Source organism: Diadema antillarum, unplaced genomic scaffold, assembly GCF_040938485.1.
Source record: "Diadema antillarum isolate AM-2024a unplaced genomic scaffold, OU_Dant_1.0 seq00000418_RagTag, whole genome shotgun sequence".
NCBI lineage: Eukaryota > Metazoa > Echinodermata > Echinoidea > Diadematoida > Diadematidae > Diadema > Diadema antillarum.
In genome coordinates, this window is record NW_027271403.1 from 277408 (window position 1) to 305089 (window position 27682).

The 27682-nt window shown below is 38.1% G+C and overlaps 1 protein-coding gene across 2 annotated transcripts in view; it reads right to left on the bottom strand.

Annotated features, from left to right (window-relative positions):
• Positions 1-27682, bottom strand: part of LOC139732390 (protein PALS1-like) — a 162749-nt gene that overhangs the window by 68586 nt on the left and 66481 nt on the right. For both annotated transcript variants that reach the window (XM_071643256.1, XM_071643255.1), the window contains exons 4-5: positions 17952-18061; positions 7604-7661 (exon numbers count right to left, since the gene is read on the bottom strand). In XM_071643256.1, coding sequence (XP_071499357.1) covers positions 7604-7661; positions 17952-18061 — 168 coding nt within the window. The remainder of the gene's footprint in view (positions 1-7603; positions 7662-17951; positions 18062-27682) is intronic.

Here is a 27682-nt window from a genome sequence, read left to right on the forward strand (position 1 = left end):
TACTGTTTCATTGTGTTTCACTGTGACTGATAAACAGACTTGTTTCAATTCACACGACACATTATCAGTCACACGCAAGATACGCCAACTCTAATGCCAAGGATATATATCTGACTGTATAGTTGAGGAATTTTGCACATCTGAAGGAGGAGCATTCAATCAGATATGAAGTCATCCTTTCACTTCCCCTTGGGATATTGTCTGCAACCTTTAACCTTGACCTTACTGGTCTTGCAGTTGCCTGGATAGAGATAAGCAATGGAGCCATGTTCACAGTATCTAACAGAAACAAAACACCTCAATCCCAGCACCAGTGCGCACCCCTACACTTGTGTCGCAGTACAATGTACACCATGTATCACACACCCTTCTGCTACTCTCTGTCAGCAGAACATGTTGTACTGTAGGCCTATACGGCCAATATTTCGCGAGGTTTTTATTTTCGCGAATTTTGCGAGTCAGGTGCTATTCGCGAAATTAAAGACACGCAAAAAATATTGACTCTGATCCCCATGTGAATGTGACGTATGTGTGTACACTTCTCCGTTTAGTACAGGACTCCACGATCGCGAATTAAACCACTCACAAAATCATCTGGAAGTCCTGATAATTTGTGAAAATTTAGACTCGCGAAATATATGCCGTACACAGTACTTAAATGTTATCACATACTTTTCAAGCAAAAATAGAGTTGGTTCAACAATGAATACAATGTAAATGATTTATCTGCATTTTTATAACAATAAAAGCATTATTATAGGTTCAGTCTTAAGCAGCATTGTAAGTTCAGTCTTGAGCGCAATGATACAGTACACAAAACAATATGATCCTCTGAATTACAGATAGAAGGAAAATAATACTCCTATTCGATTCTGTATCATTACTGCAAAACATGATATATTCACGGCATGAAAATTTCGCGAATCGGAGCTGACGGCCTTTCTCGCAGCATGAAATTTTTGCTACTTGCCACTGGCATCCAATGCATATTGTGTAGGCAAGAACTTTCGCGTGCATTTGAATTTCGCAAATGTTGCCGCTCGCGAAATTCGCAAAATCAAAATGCACGCGAACATTCCTTGTTTTTACAGTACGTGCCAAATATTTAGCGAGTCTAATTTTTTGCAAATCGGGACTTACCAACAATTTTGCATTTGGTTTAATTTGTGATTGGGGAGTACAGCAATGGATGGGAAAATTTATGTTATGCATTGCGTTGCAGAATTGCAGATCAGAATTAATATTTTCACATAATGTGAATAGCAACCAACTCGTGAAATTCACGAAAATAAAAACCCAGCGAAATATATGGCATAAACAGTTATCAACTGGACTATAAAACATGACCAGTGATGCAGAAGACTATTACCAGTGACAGTGTTGTGCTAATTTACATGCCTGTTACTTGACAAGTACAGAGAATGTCGATGCTGGCCAAAGGAAAGTTGCCTCCTTGCAATTGACAGCTCTGTTCTATTGGCACAATTTTGTTTCCTAAGCCATCTCTCTGGCAGCAGTACATGTATTTATCTATCCATCTATCCATATATCCATACCAGTAGGCCCTACATATTCTAAGAATTTCCATATTTTTCACATACAAAAGTTTTCCTATAGGTAAGCGGTTATATCACATTCCTTTTTTCTTCTGAGGTCAGAAGTTAATTATACTGTTGTTGTTGTTTTTTTTTTTTTTTGGGGGGGGGGGTTGGTGAAGCAACTAAAGTAAAATCTCTTCAATTTGACATTTCTAAACTTTATTGATATATAAACTTCTTCTGCAATCAGGAAACTAAACCAACAATTTTGAAATTCCAAATAAACTTGACATGCTACGGCATTTTCCATTCAGCCAGGTCACCTGATCACATTTGGTAAATGCAGAACTTTGTATAAAAGCACTACTCTACACCAATAGCTGAAGACAGACACCCACATTTCTTGAATGCTTATGCGTATATCTTTACCCATACGCAGAAGTAGCACAGTGAAATTTTATGTCATGAAATGTGGATATATATAGCCATGGTACTACAAGTATTGTTATGGTTTTCACAAATAAGACACTTTAAAAAAAATCAAATTTGGCATTTTAGAGGTCTTGATGTACACAACATGCCCAAGAGCTCTAGGACTGTACATAACACTGACTATCGAATGATTGCTTGGTCAAAGAGGTACAAGCACAAATGTACATGTACCTCCTTTGAGTCCTTGGTTTGGTCAACTCTTTGCTGTTCTAGTGTTCAGTCAAATCATAACCTGAAAGAGGACAGGAAGCACCAGGTTAGACAAAACAACACATGTATTTCATTTGCTGCATTACAAGTCTTTTACAAATGCTGCACCGCAATCCATCAGCCTGTTTTGTTGCAATCAGCTATAATGTAGGCCTACTTATACATAGCATCAGCTATCATATATAGCACTGTAATGGAGTGTACAGCCTTGGAGCTATTAGGAGTGATGATAGCAGTGCACATAAACAAGTCATCAAAACAAATGTCATCACTTGACCATGCCTTCACTCACCATCATAGCCTGTCCATTAGGCCAGTCCACCAGTCTTTCCCTGCATGCCTGAATGATATACCCTGAATTGCAACAGATGGTTTCTGCTGTTATACTGTACCAGTCTATTCAAACCACCTTCACGGCACTTTTAACACACACGTTGGACAAGCAGCATGCATCAGCCGATGGCTTCTGCCATGAATAGATCCGCATCAAAATTAATGTGCACTGGCAGGTCCGCTAATTCTGCGGTGTGTAGTTGTTTCCCTCTTTGGAATCAACTACCACTTGGGTTGACAATCGTGCCTTCTATTCTTGCACTCACTACCAACAGGCACCGTCCTTACTGTTCCTATTTGCTCACTGCACACAGATCGGTGATTATTATTACTGTTTTCCTTGTTGAAATATGAGGTTAATTGACGTGAAGGAGCAAAACTGTACAGTGATTCAAAAGAATGAAAATGCAGTAACACAAAAAAGAACGGAGATTACAGCAGCAAAACACACACACGAGACTAGTCACACAGGGCAAGGGAGTACAAGTAGCCAGCTTAGGGAGGGTAATGAAACAGGAGGGACTCCAGTTTTGATCACTACCCATTTCTTCTTGCTCACTACCCATACAGAGAGAACAGTGCAAGAACAGCCCCCCTTCCAAATCTCAGCTCACTTATTCATTGACCTTCTGTCTAGACCAGCATTCTTCACATTCCACACTGACAAGGACTGCTCCATTCACCTCAATAGGGGAGAGAAGTGGATTACACTTGTTTGTAGCAGGGAGGGAATTAGTAATGTTTGTATAAACAAAACAGATGGATGACCGTGAGGAGATGGGATGTAGGCTACAATGCACAGTGCTCCAGTGTTGTGTTATACTCCAATAGCACGATTTCATTATTTTTTTTTTCTTTTAATATATGCCTATTTATAACCAGAGCCACCTGTAGAGTCAACTGACTTTGGCTAATTGGCACCATGTGACAAAAAAAAAAAAAAAAAAATCATGCTGGTAGCATGCAATGCTTAAAATTATACATTTATTTTCATCAGTCCATTTTTCCCTCTATAATTATGCATAGTCTGATGAACTTTTCCGTTTCATACACCATGACAGGCATAACAAGGGCTGACTTGTGACTGTGAATAATCTATGAATTAGGATGCTATCTTTAACAACCAGTGTTGAAGGTTGTCTTTATTGTGTGCCTTCCTGTCATGGACTAGAGTGCCTTTCAGTGAGGTAATCCAGTCAGAAACACTATCAAAGAAAGGTTTTCAAGAACCTTCGTGTTGCACACATCTTCCTAAAGCAGAACCTCTAAGGCTAGCAAAGCTTGTGAGTGTCTGCATGCCCCAAGTTATGCCCAAATAACCACTTCAATTATTTGCATAATTGTGTTTTGCTGACAAAATATACTTACCTCATTCTTATTTGTACTGTTTTCTATTTGTACCCTACACAGGTGATAAATTGTGGGTATATGGAACTAAAGCAATAATTATCTGCCATGAAACTTTTCATGATGTTACAGCATCAAAATTTCAGTCTGAAGTGACGTCTGATCTCAAGTTATATGACACGAGTGATATAACTACAAGGTGACTTTTTCATATTACATACATGTGTATGTGTGGGTATATATGATTTGTTCCCCCTCCCCCATCAATAATAATAATCATCATCATCATCATCATCATCATCATCATCATCATCATCATCATCATCATCATCATGATAATAATAATGATAATAAAAAATCACCCAACTCCACAAACTTGATCTTGATTAATGTGAAATAGAACAGGGCTGAATGTACTTTCCAGGGGTTTTGTTTATATGGCAGACCTATACCCAAGTAGCTTAAGATTTTCTTGAGACACAATTTCTCTGGTGTAGGGGAGTTTATCTGTCTCAATGATAATAAAAGAGCAAACAGAATTGTTGGAAAACGAGTGCCCTTTTGTGACATTGAAATAATCATCAATTCAAGAAGCCATGCAAGTACAACCAACTGACAGACTCTGATCATGATACTTTTCGACAAAGGCCCTATGTGAGCATGTGCTTGATGTGGCCCTCTGTGAGTAAAGACTTCTGTTTGGCTGAGAGATTTTAGACAACAATGTTTAATTTACTTCTGCCTACATTGTACCTTATTTCAATGAATAGACTACAAGAAGTGCCACTCCTTTTAAAACAAAAGAAGGAAATAAAAACCCCACAGATGCTGTCATTTCATATCTACTTGTTCTGAGTTTTATAATCATTTCAAATGACACACACAGTTTCTGCTCAGGTTAAAATCATGTTTGTTTGTTTTTTGCATGATCAAATTGAGTTAATTCTGTGCATGAAAATGTAAGACCCCGTTTACAGTGCAGGGCTGGGCCCCGCAATTTTGTCTGTCTACAGTGCCGGGCTCAGCCCAGGCTTTTAATTCAAACCTTTCAATATTTAGTCTTAGTGGCCCTCTGCTTGTAAACAAACACTATTTCGCAATTTGGTATAGTCTGGTTTCCAGGCCCTTTGCAAACTGGACTCCCCGGCGACAAAGTCGCCGCCCCGCAATGAAGTCGCCGCCTCTGCCGAAGGCAAAGGCATTTGCAGGACAAAACCACCTTCAACTATACTAGTTTTCGACGTTGGGGGCGTTAATATCCTGAATAGCGAAATTATAGTACGGGCAGAGGGTCTGGAAGCCAGACTAAATTTGGTACCGGCCCAGGTTGCCTTTACAGTGAGAAAAAGCAGGGCTCGAGACTACCTCCAGAGCTTGGCCAAATGCGCGGCCGATTTTGGTACCGCATTTGGCCTTTTGTGCGTTTACAGTGAAATGAAGACCGGGCTCGGCCGCGTTTCACTCACTGTAAACGGGGTCTAAGAATTTATGACACTTGATTTCTGTACAATAAAAAAAATAAGCCTTGTTTTCAGATGATACTATGATACTATTACATTCGAAAGGTGATGGTGAACTTGCAAGCAAATATAATTTGTTACTTGTCTTTTTTTTACAAATGCTTCTCCAATGTTCACTATCTTCATGCTCTTGTCCTGCTTTTGTCAGACAGTAAAGACTCACTGTAGATTCTTTCTCTACTGAGCAAAAAAATAATAATAATAATAAAAAATCACAAATGAAGTATGTTCCTTTGCAAAGAATGCCATCAACAGAAAGATTTATCTCGTGGTAGTCTGCATAAAATCACATGTATCCAATTTTAGATAAGACTGTTGCCAGTGTTGCACAGGGAACTAAATTTCCATTCTTTTCTTCTCTTTTCTTCTCTTCGTCACTTAAAAACAGTTACCTCAATAACAAATTTAAAAAAAAAATCTTCCTTCTAATACTAATGGCCTTTCGTGCATCAGCATGGGCTCTATAATTTTCCTTAATGTTGCCTTTGATATCAGAATAATAGTACTGTAAAAGGCTGCAAAATGAGGAAGAAGATTTTAGGGCCCCCTTCCCTTCTTTTCTCTGCAATGCCTTCACATAACTATGGTATACAAGTTCACTTTTGATAAGCAGTCTTTTTTTTTTTTTAAAGAAAGAGATAATTTTGCTAGAATTTGACATAAGTAAGAAAATTATGAGATATTCAAGTGTTACACATTACCAGGAAACAGTGGTATCAGTCTTAACCACACATGCGAATTGGAGGTAGTGATGACATCACCTTTTAGAGCTTCCCATTAACCTGTACACTAATCTTCACTAAACCACCTTCTTAGAAATGACACGAAAAGGGAACTAAATTATATCTATTGCATTGAAGTACTGTCGTGTTATGATTTAGCGATCATTTTAAGGGGAAAAGGGGTTACACACTGCAGTTGCTGGATCATTGACCACAAAACTTTATTTCTGCAATATATTTGTGAACATCCAATAGATAAGTACTGAGGCAATAAAATCATCTCCTCCTCTGATTCCTGTGTATGATTTTGACCAATATCTCTAATTTGTGAAACCAGTGGAATCATTAAAATTCCATAACGTGTTTCATATGGAACATTAAAAAAGAACTGCAAACATTCTGTTTGCTTGATTCTATTTCATTCCTAGCAGTCAACTTGAATATGAAGTGGCATTTCACTGCAGATCTATGCTATAGATGGACTCTCTTTCCATTTCTTATTGAGCCACACTATCAACACGACAGCATGCCAGCTTCTGTTCATCTCATAGCTCCTTTGAGGTGAAAGAACTGAAAAGCATGCACGACACTCTAGATTCACTTGCTCTGTGATGTCGCTACCAACTAGTGAGAAACTACACCACTTTTTTTTTAATTGGAATCTGACAGTTGCAAGTTTTGACACTGGAAGCATCTCCTTGAGCTTAGAAATTGCAACAATTATGCCAGGTTTTGTGACAATCAGATGGAAAATCCACTATGCCCCAAAATTTTGAGAGAATAAAGTTCTTTGTGTTTGCCTCACAACGGAAGACGGGGACATCTCATATCAGTTACAAGTAATTAACAAGGCAAACAACTACTCTCAATGGTTACAATACACAGACAGCTGGGTATCAATGTAAGGTCTGCTGCTAATCTACAATAGCGCCCTCTACCTGCATCAGCTGGATAGCTTTTATTGACAAGACTGAGTATGAAAGACCCCCATCATCTTTTTACAATGGAATGAAATAATCTTTGTGTCACCATTGATTCCTGCCAGACAGATATGCCACATGCACCATAATACACTGCAGTTGGAGTCCTCACAAATGCATTAATTTCACTCACGGTATTCTGATGATAATGCAATGTCAGTGTTTCTAACTGTGATATTTATTCAGACTACACCAAAGAAGGATGTTACTAATTTTTTGTTGTTGTTGAAAGTACCATGCAGTCTGTAACAGTGTTTGAGGTTGCTCAGAGACATTCTGAGGGCTTAAAGTTACCAGCTACATGGCAACCACAATAACAACCATGTACCCACATAAAGCTTTAAACACATGCCAATGGCATTATTCCAGTCTCATAAAAAGAGAAAACTTCAAACCCAGACCAACTGCACAACGACGTTGGATCTTTTGTTTTTGGAGGGTTTCTTTTTTTTTTTACTCACCCCCTTCTCTGACAGTTCTCCGCCGCACACGCAGGTTGATTTTCTTTGACTTAACACACTGAAGGGGGAAAAAAAATGAGAAAAACACTCATGAAAACAACTTGACAAATATCCATCACGCACTCTTATGAGATCTTTAAAAGGTTGGAGTTAAAGTACAATTCTATACTACATTCAAGTTGACTTTGATAGGGCAAAATCATATCAACAGAATGGTAGAGGTCTCATGAAAATCTCATATACAATAGCAAAATTATGGAAGCTAATAACCTTACAAGTTTTCAACAAATGATTCCGCACGCCGTAATCCAGGGAACTGGCATACCAAGTTTAAGCATTGTATAGCGCCATCTCCTGTTATAAAGATGTACAATAACACAGAGCCGTCACAGCTGCCAAAATTTAGCAATCAGCCATATACATGTATGATCCCAACGCCTATCCATCCCTGTTATGAGATGTTTACCATCATTACAATTCATGACCTCACGAAATTTTGTTTCCAAGAACAAAATTATAAATTCTGACAGTAATTCACAAAGAGATCATTTTAATTGACAAACTCAGCCCATGATTATTAAATATTTTTGTTTGTGGACTGATTACGCACAGTGCAATGGTACAGGTGCTACTGTACTGCACATGCATGCACTGTCTATGTCGCCAATATGACAAGCAGCAGGGCAATAGCATTACACTGCTTGGTAGTGTTATCAGAGAGAGAGAGGACAAAAATCATTGAATTACAGGATTCACTTCATGCATTAACATTCACTTATCACTAATCCAACAAAATTTTATATAGGTTTTCTTTTGTGCTGCTACTCGCCGTTAATAAGATCATGGACCCTACAAGGGTCCATGATAAGATCTTAGAAATGCTCAATCTGTATTATCATGAACATCTAGTGAAAAAGAAGGGACTAAACTGGGACTTGAGAAAATTTTGGACAGCAAAGGCCTCAAAAAGCAATTTATTTTTTCAGTGTTTTACAGATGACTGCTAATGTAGTTCAAGTCATGTTAGCAGTTTTAAATAACAATTTAACTAGTAAATTATAAAATGCTGAAAAACTGCTTCAAGGCGTTCAAGAGAGTGGCAAAAATCTGGTCTTTTCACAATGGATTAAGATTGCATGTGGTAAGACCTTGTTACTGCATGCTTGTAAAAGTGAACCAGCATGGACACAGAGAAGATCATTCGGTTGGCGCATTTCCCTACATTTCTTCTTTGGTTGCTTTATTTTATTAATCATCGTCAGTCTCTATTAATCATGGTACCTCATTTTATATATTGTTCTACACATTTCATCTCGATGTTAGGGCATGATCAATGCAACTTCAGTTACTGTATAAGCTGTTATTTTCGCGAGGGTTTAATTTTCGCGAATTTTGCGAATCTCAGTTGAACCGTGAATTTAACAACACACGAAAATGTCACCATATGCTAAGGTAGTAGTGCGCTTATGTAGGCCTCTGTGTCAATTCGCGAAAACAACATCTCGCGAAAATGTCTGTGACCTCCTCATTCGCAAAAATATCTGTACGCGAAAATAACAGCATATACAGTATTCTATACAAGCAAACTTTTGGTCTGAACAAATATGTCAGCATTTTAGTGGCCAGTTCATCAAGTTTCTCAGATGCGTTTCAAGCATAACAACTTGTTATCGCTATGATATTCTACTGATCTACAACCATTTTGACTTGTGATGTTATTCTGTATATCCTGTAGTAAAATAAATGATAAAAAAATTATCTGTGCAACCTTTGTGCACCATGAGTACATCAAAACTCTAGTTGCGTATTACCAGGAGTGTCTCGGGCCTGGTCAAGCAAAATCAAAAGCTCAGTCTTCGAACCAGTTTCAAAATTTGAAAGTTCAAAATATCCACATATCTGTTCATCTCTAAATGTGCTTTTGCTGTTTTTAATTGGTTCAACCGAGGCACATCTCTCATACAACATAGGTATGTTATTCTGAAGCTTGAATATGGATAATTCAATTAGTACTGGTACAGAATCTTGAATTTCAACAGTCCCTCCTGAAACCTTCAGACATTGTAAAAATATCAAAATGTGGGTGACAATCAGGGACACATCTTTTTGATTAATCGTTCTCACTGTAAAAAATGTCAAAACTTTTGGGGTCGCAATTATTTGTGAAAAGCTGACATGTGCATATACATGAATAGTATGTTTACTACATCACAATGCCAATTCAATATACTGAGGCTTGCCACAGCTGGTAAAAATAGCAAGGAAAATACGCACTGTGCATTGTGGTATAAAAAATTTGTAACTTTTTGCGGTCATTGTTTGCACTGCACAACATCAAGTCTTTTTTAAAAAATGGACAAATTTGTGTGACTTGTGTGATTTCTGCTTGAACTACACAATTCAAAATTTGAATCGCGATCCTGATCACATGCAAAATAACGTGTTATATTTACTGCAATGAGAATGGTACTAATGAAGAGCACATGTACGCTTGAGTATACTACAATCACTAGTTTGCAGGAAACACTTAAAATCCCATCCTTCAATTCACTGTACTATATCAGTCCAATGACAGCTTGCTCACAAATTAATATATGACACTCTTTTATCATTGTGATAAAATTGTCTTTAATCTCATTTTGATGTGCAGTAAAGAGAAACTAGGGAGGTACAAATTTTACACATCATCAATCATACTTCAGAAAGATGTCCTTGCAGTTTATTAATTGAAACCTAAACCTAAATCTGATTCCATGTTCTGTGTCATCTGCAATCTGCTGTTTAGAAAACCTGAAAGCTATCCGTTCGGGTAGTTAGAAATATTACCCAAGGATAATAATAATAACAAGTACCGTATCTGCCGGCAAATTGGACCTCACTATTTTGAACAGAAATAAAGCAGAAAAGTCAGGATGCAGCCCACATGTACGCTGTAATGCACCAACACAACTAAATCACGATCCTTCCAACCCAGCAAATCACCTAATTAACTCACACATGTAATCATGGGAATATACAATGTTCCAATGCACTACTCTATACCATTCACTTAAATTTAAAACAATCTGTTATGTCAGGTATTAATCACTGTTGTTTCCATGCCAATTTTAGTTAGAAAAACCAAGTTTTAAACAAAAGCATAGTGCAAACAAGAGAGTTTGAATTCCCATCATGGTGATTGCAATATAAAACTGGAAAACCAGAAATATTTGCAGCATAAAATTTTTGCAAGCCGACAGCCTTTCTATGTGGCATGAAATTTTGGCCAGCTGTCACTGGCATTTTAATGTACATAGCGTAGACATGAACATTTGCTTAATTCTTCTTCACATTACATGCTAAAGTATTGTACAAATCCAGTCACTTAACTTTTATCATTTGGTTTATTCATGTACAATTTAAAATGCAATAAACTCCTAAATGTTGTTATTAGCATGCAAAAACAATCAGATGTACTTGTAAATGAAGTTTGCTGTCAAATTCAGAGAAGAGATGAGTTAAGGTTTGATCACGTCAAAATTCCACAGCACTTTTTTTCCTTTCAAGTCGCCAAAATTGGAATGTCGTTGCACAGTGCTGTGGTCTTACTGCCATCAAATATGGCTTTGACTACTCTTTGTGCATAACATAGTCCTCAAGTAGTCTTATGAACATTATGAATAAAAGAACCTGTGCAGACTGAACTGCATGTCTGGAAGAAGAAAAAAAAACAGCAATTGGATGGTTCATTTATAAAGAAAGTCATGTCAATATTGTTGAGCACTGTTAAAAAAAGTAATGATGAAGCAACTGCCCTGTCCATAATATACTAGCACACCTAGTAAGATGTCCCCTTTTACCTGAATATGACAGAAATTAAAATATTAGCAAGGTTTTTGTACATGGTTTACCAAAACAAAACCCAAACTTTTCAGGTGCTACAACTGCATACAAATACTTGTCATCTGCATTGCTCCATTAATAGGTATCCAGTCTCAACCACAGTGAATAAAATGATAAACTAGGCAGCCACAATATGACAATGCATGTATTAGGTATAGTGTGATAGGGAGAACTGGTAAAATAGGCATGACAGCCATTGCTCTATAAACACATGGCCACTCAAAATGGAAATTCCACATGAATTTGATATGATGGTACAACCATTGCAAAGGCAATGGGTTTGGTGTCACTTGACAAACGATCCATCTAATGGGTGAGTGTGCTGCAGGGGGATCTGTGCACCTCAGCAGCTGATCAAAGTAGGTACACTACTAGTATGAGGGAGACAGCACTCTTATGTGAAACAGACCTTAGTCTGCAGCAGGCAGACATACTTTACATTCAGCATATCACTCCAATTTCACTTACTGATGACATTTGATGGGGAAAGTGCAAAGTATGGACATTTGATGGGGAAAGTGCAGAGTATGGACATACCAGAGTACTAAATAAAACACTCCCTCTATAGGTCTAATACAGTACGCACACACACACACACACACACAAACTATAAATGGATGAAGATACAGTACAAACATTCGTGAATATTTTGCTTGTCCAGCATAAGATATTTTGTTGGCTGCTCTATAATGCTAGCAGGCCTGGCGATATGGTGCAATTAACTCTGCGAAAACGGGCAAAAGCTTTTGAATTCATAATGGTCATCAAAGCATATGGATATATGTCATCCTTCATATGAATTTTGGGCGAAAATGCTGATGTAGCTTTCGAGATATTTGTATTTTTCTGTTTGAGTCTATCGTGGGAAAGGGTTACGATTATTTCCCGACATAACTCTGCTACAGCATGAATATGCATTTGATTAACATATTGCTAGTTTGCATACCCCAGACTAACTACCTGCAAAGTTTTGTGTTTGCACAATTAGTAGTTAGGTGAAAATCAGAGCAAAAAGACAACCAGATTTTAGAGAAAATACTGGACATGCACAACTAGATCATCCTCCTGTGTATGCGTTCTCTACTGGTCAGCGTACGCTTAGCCAATCAGCGATGTCAGGTTCGGCGCACGGCGACAGGGTTCGGTTTCAGTCCACAGGGTGGTGAGTGGGTGAGAGACGAACCCTGCAATGTGCTTCAACTGTTTCGTGCAGCAAGAAAACCCATACATTGGACTGCGTAACGCTTACGCTATGGATCACAAATGACAATGGTCTCCGTTTTTTTCCTGACATAACCATGCGACAAATATTACAGGAAAGATATTTGGAACACAGTATGGACATACTACCACAAGTCATATAACGAAGTTTCATTTTTGGGCAATAAAGAAAAATGTGAAAAATCAACACTTTTTTACAGGCCAAATTTTTTTTTTTGAGGCTAAGTTTCGACTTTATTTTCATAGGTTCATCCTCAATAAAACCCCAAATGACAAACATTGCCAGTTAGAGAATAGTTTCTCCTTCAATTTGCTGTATAGATTTTATCATTTAATGGCTTCTTAGGGGCGATATTGCGATTGTCCTGCAACACTTCCCCAGCGGTTTTGCGTACACAAGCTGCTTTACTTTATGCGAATGAGGCTTCGAGGTCATATGCTTTTGGCGAGTTAATTGCACCATATCGCCGCGCCTGCTGGTATCATAACAGGTAAATTTGTTGTGACGCTAATGTCTTACTTCTCAGGCAAGAGCAGCGTGTTGCACAAAGACTATGGTTATCGTCCTCACAAGTATCCTTCCAGAGATGTCTGCTCAGTGGAGAGTTATGGTTGTCCCATGTGACTTCTAGTAAGCCTGCCCACACGACAGTGTGACTCTATGGACTTTACTCCTCCCATCAAGATCATTATTAAATCCTAAATGATATGATACCAACTGATTTCTGAAGGTGTTATACCACCAACTGACACAACCAATGTACAATGAACCAAAGTGAAGAAAACCATCAAAGTTTTACCACATCTTGTCTTCCATAACATGAAGCTTAAAAAAAAAATCAGTTATATTTGCAAGAATATAAATATGAGTTTTTAAAATCTTCTGTGCTATAAGCTCTTCAGTATTGTGCAAATACACTAAGGTACATAAATGGCACGCAGTGAAGCACAAGGCCTGTCTTCATCAGCCTGAAGTTTCAAAATAGCGCACTATTTTGCGGTTACGAAACTAGCCCGATGTCAAAATAGCGCGCTAATTTTGTGGTGAAGACTCAAATAGCGTGCTATTTGATCAGGAAAATTTCCCCCAAAATCTTGGGCTAGTTCGTGAACTAGCGCACTAATTCGTTTCCGTCTCCATCAGCTCAAAAATTTCTCAGTCCAACCATACATTACGGGGAGCACTGGCTGATGCAAGCAACATATTACGAACTGTACCCTTCATTTTGCTTCCCGGCGAAGGCCCTGTCTATACTTATCACGGATACAGTGTTCCATAAGGGCGGACGTCCACTTAGGCGCGGACAAGCCCCGGAAGGGTTGCGGAAGCAAATTTTGTCATTTCGGCATCCTGTCCGCGACAGACGCGGAATAACTTTGTGAATCTGCTTGTCCTAGGACATTCCTAGGACAGTCCGCGGACTGTCCGCGGACTGTCCGCGGACTGACTGCGGACATTCCTAGGAATCACTCCGGAAGAGCGCGAAATACCTCGGAATATGCTAATCGTAGCCGGGCAGCGCGGAAACATTTAGGATTACACCAGGAATGAACGCGGACAATCAGGATGCCTTCCGGACAACAAAAGTTAGGCATGCGGACAAACTGCGGACAATACCAGGAAAATGGAAAGGTATAAATTTGGCGCTGATTTTGACTTTTCCTCATTTGACTGCTCACTGATGCTCCTTGTTGTGCTTCAGCAGTAGCGGCTGATATTATATTAATATGATTGGTCAATATTATTTGATAAATGTGACCACCAAAAGTCGAAAAATAGGATTGTGTGCATGTCCGCTGACGACTCATTTTTTTTTATTTGTCTCATCTGGGAGAACAATTTTTTCTCTGCCTACAGTCACATGGATGACATTCGTAAACTTTTTGAACCATGCATATATATATATATATATATATATATATATATATATATATATATAATATATACATAAAAATGCAAATGTAAATATGTATATATAGTCATGTTGATAAGGTAGTCCACGTGTGGGCAAGATAAAAAGATAAGTAACAAAACTGCAACAAAGTTCATGCTGTATTCACCAACGATTTATTTCTTCACAAGAAATAAACCGTTAGTGAATACAGCATGATCTTTGTTGCAGTTTTGTTACTTATAGTACTAACTGTTACTTATGTTACTATATATATATATATATATATATATATATATATATATATATATATATATAAATGTATATATATATATATATATATTTATAAATGTATATATATATATATATATATATATATACATATATATATATATATATATATATATATATATATATATATATATATATACAGGTATATATATATACAGGGTGTATATATTCTTTATTCCCTTTTTTTAGACATGTGCTTTATCCATCGTGAAGTATATACATGTTTTGTCTGATACTTGCCAAATTGATCCTAATCATTAAATTTGTTTTTCTTTCTCTGATTTTTCCCTTGTGCATCTCTAACCCTCTCTTATTTTGATCACTTTTGAACATTTCCAAGTCCGAGAATTTTTTTTCATGCTTAGAGCTTACTAGCCTATTGTCGATGAAGTGTAAAAATGGGGAAATATTTGTAACTTACTTTAATTCACTTTTTTTTTTGGGGGGGGGGGTTCAGCTGGGCTGTCAAATTGGACAATCGAGTTTATTTGCAACTAAAACAAAAAGAGAAGAAAAAATATTAGGTAATAACAACTACGAAAATCATTCAGGTAAAGAATGTTTCTGAAATGATTTGTGATGCTTAATGTGTACTTAAATATATACACTCAGCAAAAAACAAAGCAAAAGAAAGACAGAACATTATCACTTTTTCGAGTTCATGATTTATTGCTTTTTCTCTCATTTCACTTGGATTTTGAAGCCAGAAGATTCTTCATTTTCCTCCATCATCTTTAGCTTTCATTGTTATTTTGGGCTTCAAAAATATTACATTGTCATGAGACCACAGGTATTTCTTTGCAATTGAATTCATGCTTTTTAATGTGATGAATTTGTCTTTTGTTCTAATATGTTGTATCATTAGAAAGCATTTACGTATGAATAACAACTTGTTCATGTTTATATAATACATTAACGTTTAGCCAAAAATTCTATGCTTTTTTTCTGAGTGTAATTCCATCTACTTTTGTGATTTTTCAGCTGGGCTGTCACATGGGACAACCTAGTTTGTTGGCAAATGAAATACGAAAACAACATAAAGGAAAATGTACTATAGTAAGTAATAGGAACCAGGAAAGTCACTCAGATGAAAAATAATTTCTGAAAAGATCAAATCAAAACAAACTTACTAGGAAGTTAGGGGGCTGATTTCACTTCTTTCTGGTTGCTTTTGACACAGTCTCTACTATCTTCTTCTTTGCCTTCTGGGACCGGAAATTCCTTAGATTTACCTGTTCTTCATCACTAGACGAAAGGAGTGCCTGTGATGGGGATATTTGCATGGGGGCCTTGCCTCCCTTCTTGCTCATTTTGCGTTTCATTGGCATGACGCTAGCGGAAAGTGTCGACATTTTCTTGTCTGGATCACACAATTTCCGCATCGGTTCCGGACACTTGCATATATAGATCCGCATCGGCTCCGCGCTGTCCTAAAACATTCCTGGTGTCTTCCGCTTTCATTCGGGAAGCTTCCCCACACCGCGGGATTCTTTCCGGAGCGTGTGCGGAAGGAGCGGAAGGGTTCCGGACAAGCGGGACATCCTCAGGACATCGTCAGGACAAGTCGCCGAAGGTGTCAGGAAGTTCATTTCCGCGTCCAAATTTTGGTCTCGATCAAAATTTGGACGCGGAAATTTTTCTCTCTCCCGAAGGTGCGGAAACGCCCGGACATGTTTAGGACAGTGAGCGGACACGTTCAGGAACATGCGGACAGGTTCCCGAAGGAGTGCGGAATACCAAATTTGCATTCCGGGTCTTGTCCGGGTCTTGTCCGCGCCCTAGTGGACGCCTGGTCTAAACTGTCAATGTTGATATGATTTGCACACTATTGTACCCACAGAATGGTAGAAAATAGACCTGAAAGCTCATTTACATGTATTGTGTACATGATCGAGATCGACGTGACAAACGTAAGTTGATCGAGCTTCTTACTGAAGTACTATTCTGATACCTACTGTACTGAAACACGTGTCCGTACCAGTCTGTTGTGTATCGTACATACGGTGATAGGAGAGATTTGCACAGGGAAAACCACTTTCGAACTAAAGAGTGATACAACAAGCATACGTCAAATTTCAGGCTAATATCCCCAAGCAGGCTGTTTCGAGCTGATGAAGACGCACATTCGCAATATCGGGCTATTTTCCCAGACCACAAAATATCCCGCTAATTTGAACTTGGGGCTGATGAAGACACACCTACAGAGTGTGCTCACTTGAGCAAGTTTAATCAGTGATTTGTTGCTGAGGTAAGGGCAGCCGCAGTGGTGTCTTCAAACAATGGCAAAGTCCAGAGTGCAAAGGCTGTGCCTGAATTGCAATGAAAAGCAGGGGTAGTGCCTTATACTATTATATCCTAACAAAATTTTGACTGTATTGTCATAGCGTTTAGGAGAGTATGAAGAAATTTTGTTTTTAGTGTACTTTGGGGTAAATTCCCCTTGAATGGCAAGTCCATGAAGCCCAATAAGGCACATTTCAGAATAAATGTAACAATGCAGCAGAATCAACACAAACTATTTTGGAACTTTAAAGTGTACCAATACCATGGAAATCAAATTTGTCTACAGCTAGCTGACACAAAAACAGCTATACTTTACCTGTGATAGCCCCCGAAAGTAGACCTATAAATAATTTGATAAATCAGATCATATCTCAACTTGTCACTTGTGCACCGTGCGTTTAAATTCTGCTCTTTTAAGCGCTGGTGTGTGTGCTTTCTAGCTATACTCGTATGTTTTTTTTCAAATGATATCAAGATTCCATGTCGATGGGTTAGCTGATCATGTGTATGCATTGCATATCACTATTGTTCAAGACATATTAGAAAAAAAAAATTACACAGCACGATCGTTTGATTGAAAGTCTATTTCAAGTTATTTTGTTTTTGCATACTCTTTAAAATTTACACTTAAACCCCGATAAATAAAAAATTGGAGTGACAAAAAATTATAATATTGTACAGAGGGCATGCCTTAAGTATATTCTACAAACATAGCAAACATAATACTCAGGGTATCGATGCACTTAAATAATACTCAGAAGTTGGCTGATTGGTTATACCTGGTGAATGTAGGAGATGACTTGCTCATGGGTGGCATCTTCAAGGGACCTTCCATTTACCTCTAAGATCTCATCCCCGATCTTCAGGTCTGCTCTATCAGCTGGTGAGCCTGCAAAGGTGTGACAAAGATGAAATGAATTTTACAATTCAAATTGGAATAATATAAGATTGATAATGATGATATACTTCATGGGCAAATAATGTCTCTTATCATGCAGTTCCCTCTGCTAAGAGACAAGACAAATCTCTCCCTTGGATGGAGCATTTAAAAAAACAGGGGTCCTCGGTATGAGAGAATCACTGACTCACGCACGTAGATGGTCCACTTTACTTCTTGCAAAGGGCAGGGTATAAATGTCAAGGAATGGTCTACTTGACACACTTTCCCAGAAAAAGGTGAGAGATCTTAACCCATAACTGATCATTACAGGAGAAAATCAATAGTCGATAAAGATATCAAAAAGGAATATATGGAAATGAGGAATCACCATCATCATCATCATCATCATCATCAGTATTATCATCACCACAGTATTGTCTTTGAACCACATTAACAATATAATCACATTCATTTTACTTGCGTCACTGACAGTTGTAAAGCTTATCATCAGACACAATTATCATTAATCATACTTCTTCAAACCACAAGTAAATACATTCCTTTGAATAACCCTTGTTCATCTTGCTGTCATTAATGTATAAATTAATACTTCATATTTAATGTAAACTTCACATGCAGTATGATAAACGGCATAATTGCACTCTGATTTTATTTTCTGAGTAAAAGAATAAAGCATCAGATTGATGATCTGGCAAACTTTTTGAAGTTTTGATGAACTCTTGGTGATCTTCTATACAAAAGCAGGCATCTGACAAACATCTTTCTGGATTTTGCAACAATATATCTTTTTCCACTCTACATATTAAATCTGACTATTCAGTGTATTCAAATAAAGAATAAAAATACCTTGAGAGAATTTGGGCAATGATCAATGAGAGAGCATCTACAATGCTGACAGTTCAATCTAAGGGTAGACTGAAAGAATCTCAGCTATGCATTGTAAACAAGTAAACAATGATCTCAAAAGGTCATACAAAGGTTTAACAAATCCTAACTTCCTTGACACATTTTGACCTAGCAAACCAGGCAGCTCTTCTTGTGTGCACACGTACTTTAATGTACTCTACATGACATTCACAACCAACAGATCACAGCAGCTCTGTATGAATATCATGCGCAAGGTAGAATGTTTTCTTCATGTTTTATAAGTAATGTACAATTTCTTCCAGCACAAAGATATTCATATAACATATAATATTTCAACAGGAATTTGTATCAACAAACAGAAAATCAATGTCATCAGCCATTACTTGACACCGAACATGATATCAGAACAAAGTGTATCACTCATGTTCACATATCACTGATAAATCAATCAAGGTATGTCACAGAAGAGAGAAACAAGATTTCAAACTTTTCCAAGATTGATGTTTTAAATTATGATGGTCTGACCATATGGCAAACTGTACTAAACTGTAAAAATGTTTTTCTGGCCTCATCACTGGACATACTTCACTAGGGAATAATGTGAGATTTCTTTTAAACATCATCTCAGTCCTAAATGCCTCACAAGATTCTCAAGGATTTATTTGAAGAGATAGCTGCAGCCAGAATGCTGAAAATGCTCATAATAATAACCAATATTTGGCTACACCAATGGCATGATGTATACTTTTTATATGTTTGTTTTGCCTAGTTGTTTACTACAACTTGCATGCCTTGACAAATCTTGAATTTTTCTCTGCATCTGAGAAACCACCTTTCGAATGCATGTGCATAGTCAACATTTGTGCTTGTTCACGCTTTTCTTTGTTGAGTGAAAGTTGGTGTGCTGGTTTTGAAGGTTCCATCGAATGTGTTTGGAAAGCTGCATATTCTATAGACTTGCTGATCAGTGAACGCGCATGTTCGGATGATTTCTGCTTGATTTGTGGCTAACAGGTTTATGTTCCTAGTTTACATACTTAACCCCCCCCCCCCCCCCCCCCAAAAAAAAAAAATAAAAAAAAAAAAATAAATAAATAAATAAAATAAAAATAAATAAAATAAATAAATAAATAATAATAATAATAATAATAAATGAAAATACATTTTCTATATTTCAATGAAATGGATACTAAAGACCTCTATTGCATACGTAAAATGTTTTGGAATACACATGAAAACTAATGCTTGGGATCAATAAAATTTGAAGTTTACAATAATTGTACAATCGAAAAGTTTCGCATGGAGTCAAATCTAGGTATGATCCAAACTGCATGCTGGGATCATTCTTTGCGCATGTGCAGTTCATTGCAAAATTTCTCTAGTTATTTCCTGGGTGCCAAATTTTGCAAAGTTTCATTGCAGTGTAAATGGACACTTGTAATTTTGCAAAGAATTACTTTACTAAATTTCCCAATGAGAATGGCCCTTAAAGCCAAAAGGCAAAATTTCTTATACTGTATGGTTTACATTTATAACATTTCATTCTACTCTAGTCTCGTTGGCAGCCAGATACATTCTGGAATTATACTACCTGGCATAGAGTCACTGCTCACAATAAGATGATTTTGATCCTGACTGCAATAGTCATGTGATTGCATTATGACCAATCACCAACTGGTATCTATATAGACCATTTGATATAATATATTGATAATGTCTTCTAAAAGTACCGATGGATAAGAAACCAGAGGAGGAATGTGAAAATGATAACATAAATAATTGATTTTTGATGGAAGAGATGAATCTTACAACTGCTTCCAATAACTCTCTTAGTAATTATTGTATACCAATCATCTAAAATCTAGAAATTGCTATAAATGTGGTGGATTTTTAATAGCACAAATGCCAAATTGATACAAGGAAGTGTCCTGTGAACTTAGATGTTCAGCATTCATACTCTATCCTGTCTGATAAATGAGTTATAAATCATAGTGCCCCTGTTGGTTGTATAATAAGAAGTTATTTCGGTGCATTGCAGATTTCATATGAGCATATAACATGCAAGCTCTCTCAACAAGCACCTCAGCTTACTTCCCCAGCAGCATTTTGCAGGGCAGGCAGCAATCTGCTGTAATTGATTTCGGGAGATATAAACCAGCAGCTGTCTTTCCAAGCTGTTTTCCAGCTCCAAATCCACCCCAAAAGGTCATTACAGTTACTCAGCAAGAGAGTGGAGACAAAAACAAAAACAAGGTAAAGTTCAATGCTGCCATGTCAGAGATGTGCTACTCCCCTTTTCATTCACAGTCTGTGTATATAAGCAGCCTTGGTGGAGAGGGCTGCAGCTATGGTGAGAGACCTTGCAGAAAAGATCAGTGATTTTACAGGTGGTCTATAACTTCTGCACAGGTAATGAATACATCATACTAACACATACATAGGTATACATGCATCTTCACACACACACAGAAATAATATAGCTTTCATAATTTCCATCTTCTTTCATTCAATCACAATTGCAGTTGAGTGTGACTTTACTATGACTCTGCATTTGCACACTCCAGGTGCATGAAAACCAGTTACTTACACAATACATATCATAGCACATCATGCATTTTTCTGAAGTGTACAGATGCATTATAGCAATTAGGAAGAAGGAAAGTAAACACTTTTACCACTGCTATACCAGTAATTCATAATTAGCATTTACGTATGACAGGTTGCAATTTGCAACTTAGCAATAAAACAAGACAGGGCAAGTACGGAGCAATATACGTACATTGCACGTTTGGCAAACATTGGAGGAGGGGATTGTGAAATGTTATATTCCCATTTAAGTGGATGTATAATGAACTGATCTTTAGTTCCACTTTAGTTCCCGCAAAATGAAGAAAGGGAAATGACTACATGTCTAATTTGTAGTAGCTACACGTACCAGTACTTCCATGTATGAGATGCAGGTTGTTGTGGCAGTGCCATATCTATTCAAAAATGTCTGACAGGGCATTATCAAGATGAGGACTAGGAGAAGTCAAGATTTCCCAGGAGAGCTCCGTAACAGGGTCAAATGTCAATGAGCAATATATCATAGCCTTTCCCAATCTAAGACAAGTTAAGCTGTGCTCTTGTACCATTCTCCTTGCGTTCAAAATCATGTGTAGGCCTATTCGAAACGTGACCCAAATATCAAAAAAATTTTAGCATGAACCAAAATAACACATTAGTTCGTGAGTTTAGGTTGCCATTCAAATCTTAATTTAATTTGTGCAATATTTTGCAAAAAGACATAAAATTGTACAGTCTGAAACGGTGATGGCAAAAAAAAAAAACTAGAAATATCACTGAAGGTGATTAATACCCCCGCCCCATGACGACAGTCTTACCCAAGGAATGATCTTTACTTGATCTTCTGCCATTTAAATGCCGTTACCATGGCAACGCAGCTTCCGACACGTCCGAAAAATATGTCTTGCACATCTTCCCACCAAGACTATTGTGTGTGCCACATTTCATAAGCTTTTGTCAAAAACTGAGGAAGTAGTTCAATCCACAAGATCTTTCCCTGATCTTCCGCCATTAATATGCCGTTACCATGGCAACGCAGCTTCCGACACGTCCAAAAAATATGTCTTGCACATCTTCCCACCAAGACCAATGTGTGTGCCACATTTCATGAGCTTCAGTCGAATACAGAGGAAGTAGTTCAATCCGCAAGATCTTTCCTTCATCTTCTGCCATTTATATGCCGTTACCATGGCAACGCAGCTTCCGACACGTCCGAAAAATATGTCTTCCACATCTTCCCACCAAGATCAAGGTGTGTGCCACATTTCATAAGCTTTGGTCAAAAAACTGAGGAAGTAGTTAAATCCGCAAGATCTTTCCTTGATCTTCTGCCATTAATATGCCGTTACCATGGCAACGTACTTTCGGGTACGGTCAAAAAATGCGTCTTGCACATCTACAACCAAAGGCACACATCTGTACCAAGTCTCATGGAAATTGGGCAAAAACTGAGGAAGTAGTTTGCAACACAAAATTTTCCATCATTTTGGCTCATAATATGTGAGCTGTTACCATGGCAACATACTTTTTGTCACTGTCAAGAAATGTGTCATGCTGACCTATATCCTAAGACAAACATTCAATATGAATTCCATGAGAATTGGAAGAACACTGATGAAGCAGTTTTGCCATGAAGCATTTTGCCCTATATTTTACCAATAACACGCCGTTACCATGGCAACGCACTTTTTGCCACTGCGGAAATATGTGTCTTGCACATTAACATATTCAGATGAACATCTGTACCTAATTTCATAAAAATTGATCAAAAACTGTGGGAGGAGTTCGCGACGCAAGATTTGTACCCATTTTTGCCCATAATATGCCGTTACCATGGCAACGTACTTTTGGGTACTGTCAAAAAATACATCTTGCACATCTACAACCCAAGGCACACATCTGTGCCAAGTTTGATGGGAATCGGTTGAAAACTGAGGAAGTAGTTCGCGACGCAAGATTTGCAACGGACCGACCGCCCGACCGCCCGACCGCCCGACCGCCCGACCGACCGCCCGACCGACCGCCCGACCGTCCGCTGATTCCTATATACCCCCTTCAAACTTCGTTTGGCGGGGGTATATATCAAAACTGCGTGTCCCATAATGCAATGCACAAGTTGCTACTTCCTATTTCACCAATGTGACACACCATGGTATACTGAATTGACATATTATGTGTAGCCCTTGTATCTAGTAAAAATACCATATTATACACATGTAACATGCAATCCTTGTTGTTGTAACAGTTGACAGTTGTTTAATTCCATTCAGATTCCAGTGTGGTTATAGATCTTGTGATATTTTATGTTCATCTCAACGGCCTAGACTGAAAAAGGAGCAAATTGGAAACACGATCATATTTTGTCTGTGATCAGCATTTGGAGAGACAAAGAGATTCGTTTTGCTCAAAATCTAAAAGTGCACATTCATCAGGGGGTACAAGGTTGACCTCAAGTCAAATTTTGATGCATGTGCAGGTTGGCACTTTGCAAATAATCATGACCCAAGTTTCAACCATTTTGATAGCAAGAACAACGAATAAAAAGAAGTGACCCAAACTGTGACCTAAATTCACTTTTTTCTAATTATGAGAATGTACCTTCTTTTTAAGTATTTGTTTCCATCGTAAATAACATAAATCATTCTGTTGATGGACAAGTCTGGCTTTAAGAAATTGATTTAGTAGAGTATGGTTACTTCAATGAACTCCCAATTCAATGACGTTAATCACCATTACTTTTCATTTACCAATCATTATCAATCAAAAAAAAGAGACAGGAAATGTCAATCCAACAGAAATTTCATTGTCTTATTTTAAAAAGGTTTCATTGAGGGTGTTGGTGTGTGTGTTTGTGCGTGTATTTAGTATAAAGATGGCCAGTGGATTGTTGTTGGGTAGAATGATCTGTATTAGTCGCAGCGGATGACTATAATTAACTCCCCTGAAACCCACGAAACGTTTTGAATTTTCAACCGTCATCGAGGCAGTGCGAATCAGGCGTTCTCATTTTCACCAAAATTTTACCTTCTTATATCTCTGCTATACATTGACCAAAAATCGCTCAAACTTTCAGTATCAATGCAAAATTATGATTTCTATCTACATACGAAAAATCGAGAGAAACGATGGAGAACTTTTTAAGTTATTCATCATTTCATGTTTCGCTGTCTCGGAAAACTATCCTCCGATCATTTCCAGACACATCTGGTCGCACCACTTAATATTCATGAAACTTGACTTACATTTTCATTAGACATGGGCGGACGTTAGCAGGGTGGTGTTCACTTTGCCGAAGACCTATTTTTGAAGTTACAAGTGAAAATAAATGAGGCATCTTGTCAGAAATCTCAAATTGTACGGGAGCAGCAAACGAGAATAATGACATCATATTCTACGAAAAACTGATTTGCGCTTGCTCAATGAATGGACTTTCCCATGCTGCTTCGATCCAGCGAGCTGATTGGTCGATGCAATGCAGCGTACTGTCACTGCGCGAGATGCGAGGTAGCTGGATGCTGCGGATGCACTGCACATGCATGCTACGCTAGCGCTATGAGAGTGGGCTGCGGGGTGTCGATAAGTACAATGTAGCAGCAGAGACTCCAACCCCAAGCACCTTCTGATCGGGAGATTCTCCCGCCTGAAACCCCTAGCAAACTGGAGACTCCAAGTTTATGTGTGCGAAGCGCGAAGTTCCTAGGGATATAGATGCTCTCTGGTGCTATCTAAGGCTTATTTTTGCAACATACGATAGCAATAAGTAAGAAATCCTTTCCAACGGGAGACATTGAGCCAGGGCGGGAGAAATTAAATCTCAAACGGGAGAACGGGAGATTTTGCAAAAATGGGTTTTCGGCGGGAGATCTCCCATCGAAAACGGGAGAGTTGGAGTCTCTGTAGCAGTGGGCTGCAGGGGACTTCGCCACCTCAAAAACAAGCACTTACATTATCAGAACTGGCCTATTAAAAAGAAAGTAGCAAAAATGTGAATATACCAGCTATGATACCAGTTGCAAATTCATGACATTGGATTATTCGGACTTTACGCAGATTTTACTGCACTAGTAAATAACATTACAACTACGAATTCCCGGTACGAGTTACGATCAGAGTACAGCATGCAGTGCCGTACGGCACTGAAGTACTGGTGACGTGAGAGCAACAAAGATGTGGGTATGTGGGACTGTACCCTGTCTTCCCGTGTGCGAATGACTATGAAATTTCGTGCTCGGAACGAAGGTAGAAAGTGCATCTCTTTCCATTATTTCAAGACATATGACGCATGACTTCTCGAATGTGATATTTTAGAGTTCCGTAAAGAAATACATACTTAGTAACATACTTGAAAGTTTTTTGTTGTTCACGAAGTCAAAATGTGAAATTTTAGCAACGATTTCTGGCAATTATTTTCCATTTTGAGAGTGGAGTTATGCTCCAATTTGAAATATTCTATCGTCGTTATTTAAAAAAGATAACATAATGGCAGGTTAAAATGAGGTTTTTACTTTTCACAGCCGTTTGGATTATCAAAAAATATGAATGAATAGTAAAGTTAAAGCAGTTTTGCTGCAACACTTTCCTGGCGGTTTTCGTGCGAAACATGTTCGTTCAAGAGGAAAGCAAGGTCAGGTCAAAATGAAAACGAGGTCAGGTCAAAATGAAAACAGTGAGTTAATTGAACCCATCCGCTGCAACTGGTACGCTGGCCCTTGGGTCAATGCCTTTGTTGACTTTTTCATTTTATCCATAGCTTTAGGCAGCAACAAAGAGACTTACCAAATGATTACAATGAGACATGTGTACATGACAATTGTAACTGGAATGTGGCTTCTGACCTGAAATGTGAAGTGAAATACGAAAATCAATAAATTCACAGGCCTGTAGGCTCCTACATTGAATACGGCCAGTCAGATATGTGACCCTCCCATGGGAAAGCACCATATATACAGATATAATAAGCCACTGCAAATATAAATGCACTGTTGTATAATGTAAATATGATGTCAGACATTTAACTGACAAACACAAAGCGTGCAATATTCCTTATTTCCTATGGGAGGACCCGCCATCAGCCAGGCTCCTCCTAATTCAATCAAATTTTTTTCTTCCCCCATGATACATGGCTAAGAAATAAGCCTTGTAACCTTGTTAGACAATTCAGCCAAAGTAATACAGCAGGTACTGTACTTCCAATCTTGTAATTGAAATCAATGCAGTGGCAGTGCAGCAAAGTGGCCAAAGTGGTCAATATACCATGTGCTACAACAAACATCACCTTGATGAAAAAATTAAAATGAAGGCACCTTTCTTTTGTTGTTATAACTTTCATTTTGAACTCCTTCCAGAATTTCAATTAGGACCTAATAGAACAGGACACTTTGTATTAGAACAGCCAAGTGTCAAGCTTTGCCTTTAACAGGTAACTATGATCACTTCTTTTAAAAAAAAAAAAAAAAAAAAAAAATTATAGTCAAATTCACTGAACCATTTTGACCAAAACTCACCAGGCTCTTTCCAGGACACATATGTTTACCAAATGTTTACCAAATATGAGCGGCAAGGTGTTATTCTATGTTATTTTATGACATTTTATGACATGAAATGGTCTGTCTGGACTATAGATCAGGAAAATATCACATTCACAGCACTACCACTACGCCCATCATTTCTGTTGAAAGCTAAAATATTCCATCCTCTTCCCCCCAGTTCCAACATTGGCATATTCCTTGCAAGTAGATAGGCCTATATCCTCATAACAAACACTCTTCTTGCTGTAGAGAGGAGGGGGATTTACACTTGCTTGGAAAAATCTTGACATTTCTAAAATCGCGACATTTGGATGCAAGTAGCTAAGCAACTACACGTACACCCAAACACCCTCAAAACATCGCCAGAAAAATCGCCAGCCGGAGTGCGATTTTTTGAAACATCGCGATGTTTGAAGCTAAATTTAGCGAGTGTAAACCCAAGCTGCAGAAATGTCGCGATTTTTCATCAGGTGACTTTGATACACTATCGGATTGCACCGGGAGTTTACGTGTGCTCCCGATTCCTCTTTGGAATGTGTACGTCCGCTGCTGGCCAGAGTACAGTACGGTACATGCTGTACAGGTAAACGGCTGATCCTCGGCTCGTGGTCTCTCACCTCCCTGATGAAACTAGTACATGAAAACTAGT